At 34.9% G+C, this 2,653-nt stretch overlaps 1 protein-coding gene across 1 annotated transcript; it reads right to left on the reverse strand.

Moving 5' to 3' along the window:
• Positions 1-665: 665 nt before the first annotated feature.
• Positions 666-2,260, reverse strand: LOC114293650 (1-aminocyclopropane-1-carboxylate oxidase homolog 1; the record flags this gene model as incomplete). Its single annotated transcript, XM_028237765.2, has 3 exons — positions 666-1,053; positions 1,319-1,640; positions 2,100-2,260. Coding segments are annotated over 3 exons (729 nt in total), but the record flags the coding sequence as incomplete, so codon positions are not given.
• Between the last annotated feature and the right edge of the window lie 393 nt (positions 2,261-2,653).

A 2,653-nucleotide genomic window follows, 5' to 3' on the forward strand; every position in this document is an offset into this window, starting at 1 on the left:
GAGCAGTTGACTAGTTTAGAATATCTGCAACTGAATTGAAAGAAGATAGGGCAATGCTATTGATTTGGTGGCTAAGAAGAGAAAAGTTTTGGTGAGATAGGTGATATTGATTTGGTGGCTGTCAAGCAGCCACGGAAAGTCAAGAAGAGACGGCTGATAAAACATGAGGGGTACGAGTCCCAGTCATCAAATATGAAGATTTTAGAATCGGCCTATAAATGGAAGAACCAAAAATATTGCTTCTGAGTTAATATTTGTAATTTTTTTTGCCTAAGGATAAGTTGTAAATATACTGATTTAATACAATGTAACAGAATAACAATTAACATAATTCCAAATATAGTACTATTGAGAAAGAAATAAAATAGTTTTTAAAAAATCGCTTAAGTGTCGTTTTGTCTGCAATTGAGATTTGTGTTGCAACAGTTATGGTTTTTTTTTTTTTTTTTTCTTTTTGGTTGCTTGCATGAATATTTAGTGTATGTAAAGGCTTGCATCAAGTTTTTGTAACTAGATTTATATCACTGCTACAGCACTTTTGGTGTTATGAAAGTTCCACAGACCCAAAAAAAAAAGGGGTACTTCCAGTTTTTTCCTTAGTCAGTCCTCAAATTTGGTTCAAGCAAGACATTGTTGGCAGGACTTCCATTGGTAAAGTACCAAAAGAAAAGATAATGATAATGATGATATAAATAGTTCTGGAAATTACAAATTGAAGGAAACAGTTGGAAAGACCCTGATACCCACAAACTTTGTTCCTTTATTACAATATAATAGTTTTGTGGAAATGTATAGTTCTTAATAGCTTCATAGCTTGAAATGGTCGAGCAAAGACTCGTCAAGTGCCTTAGCATTAAACTCGCCAATATATTCACTTACCAGAAAATTCCTATACAGAGGAGGATTTTCTTCCGTTATCAATTCTTTGATTGGGCCATACTGCTTTGGAGTTGCAAAAACGCCACTAAAAAAGAATGCCACTGAAATTCTCGGTCCAACATTGTTGGCAAGCACTCTATGATCCACACTTCTAAACTTGTCATTTGATATTATCTGAATCAAAACAAAAGAAAACATTAGAAAGTTTAAAAATGTAGCAATGCTACGTATCTAGAAAAAATACTCAGAACACTCTTTGATCGGAGTAATTATCATATCTTCTTAGAACTCCACGTTGGCTGTATGCCCACCTAATAACAGGGAGCAATGTCTTTACATAGCCCACACCACCATAAAATTTAATTTTTTGAGTATTTTTTTAGATACATAGCAATTCTGTTAAATGTGACAGATAACAGCAATATGACTTGGAACAAACCTGGAGAAGATCACCAATATTAACAACCAAACCTCCATGAATTGGTTGAACATCAACCCATTGATTTTGATGCATGACTTGGAGGCCTCCAAGCTGGTCTTGTAGCACTACAGTTAGGAATGCAGGATCAGAGTGCTTGCCAGCCCCCAAAGTTAGCTCTGGCTCAGGGCATGCTGGATAGTAGTGACCCACAAAACTGCAACCTCCACCAAATTCGATGGCTGTTAAGTGGTCACGTTTGAGGCCAAGAGCCTCTGATAATAACTCAAACATAGTATCTCCCAACTTAGTGACTTTCTTAATGTACTCAATTGCTGAAGCTCTTCAAAATTATAAAGAATAAATATAGTATTAGTTGCCTTCTCAAATTGTGGTTCTGATTTTCAATTTTTACATAGGTAATGACAGAACAGGTGGAACGGATATTCCATGGATATAGATAGATGGTTTGATTTGAAATTTTACTTAGGTAATTGATCACATAACTAGTGACTCTGGTTGGTTGATGATTCAAACACCAGGACTAGACCCCGTTCTAAATCAGCAACCATGCGCCATATCCTAATTATCATCTATAGGGGATAACTTAAGCACAATCAATCGACTATATGATTGTTTAAAGTGCCAAAGAATTACAACTTTACTAAGGTCAAATAGTAACCAACTTACCCAGTAAAATCACAGAGCAGTTTCAACTATAAGTAAATAGCTTAAGTTTTTCCAAATTTATCAACAATGATATGATAAATCAGGATTTGAGCATACAGATGAAATTGCATACCTAGCTGTGCGAATTTCTTCTGGGTCAAGATGATTAGAAATCAGCATGGAGATGTTCAAAGTGTCCCTCCAATTCGCAGCTCTCGACTGAAACAAATCATAATTGGTTTCCAATCTCACTCTTCTCATATGATCTCGCGTATAGTATGTGTTAGATGTATATTATTATTTTATACTTATTTATCTATCTTGTAGATGTATGTTATCACCTTTTCCATACTTATCTCTAATGTGTCTCTATCTCATTTTTTATACTTATCTAGGTTTCTTCTCAACCTATATATACAGGCTTCTTGTTTTTCATTATTCAATTCAATATAGAGTTTCTCTTTTACTCTTCTCTCTCTACTTTTATAACATGGTATCAGAGCCTAGGGTTTCCTCCTAGTCCTCTCTTCTTCTTTATCACATTTTTTTTTGTCTGGCAGCTTGATTCTGTCTCCTGTTGGTTTTTGCTGGGTTCTGCGTATTCAGTCCATCCCTGATTCAACGTTTGGAATAAAGTGAGTGTATTTAGAATAAAGTGAAGTGATAATAACGACTTCCTTCTTTATT

Source organism: Camellia sinensis, chromosome 6 (genome assembly GCF_055761805.1).
Source record: "Camellia sinensis isolate YWXY chromosome 6, ASM5576180v1, whole genome shotgun sequence".
Lineage (NCBI taxonomy): Eukaryota > Viridiplantae > Streptophyta > Magnoliopsida > Ericales > Theaceae > Camellia > Camellia sinensis.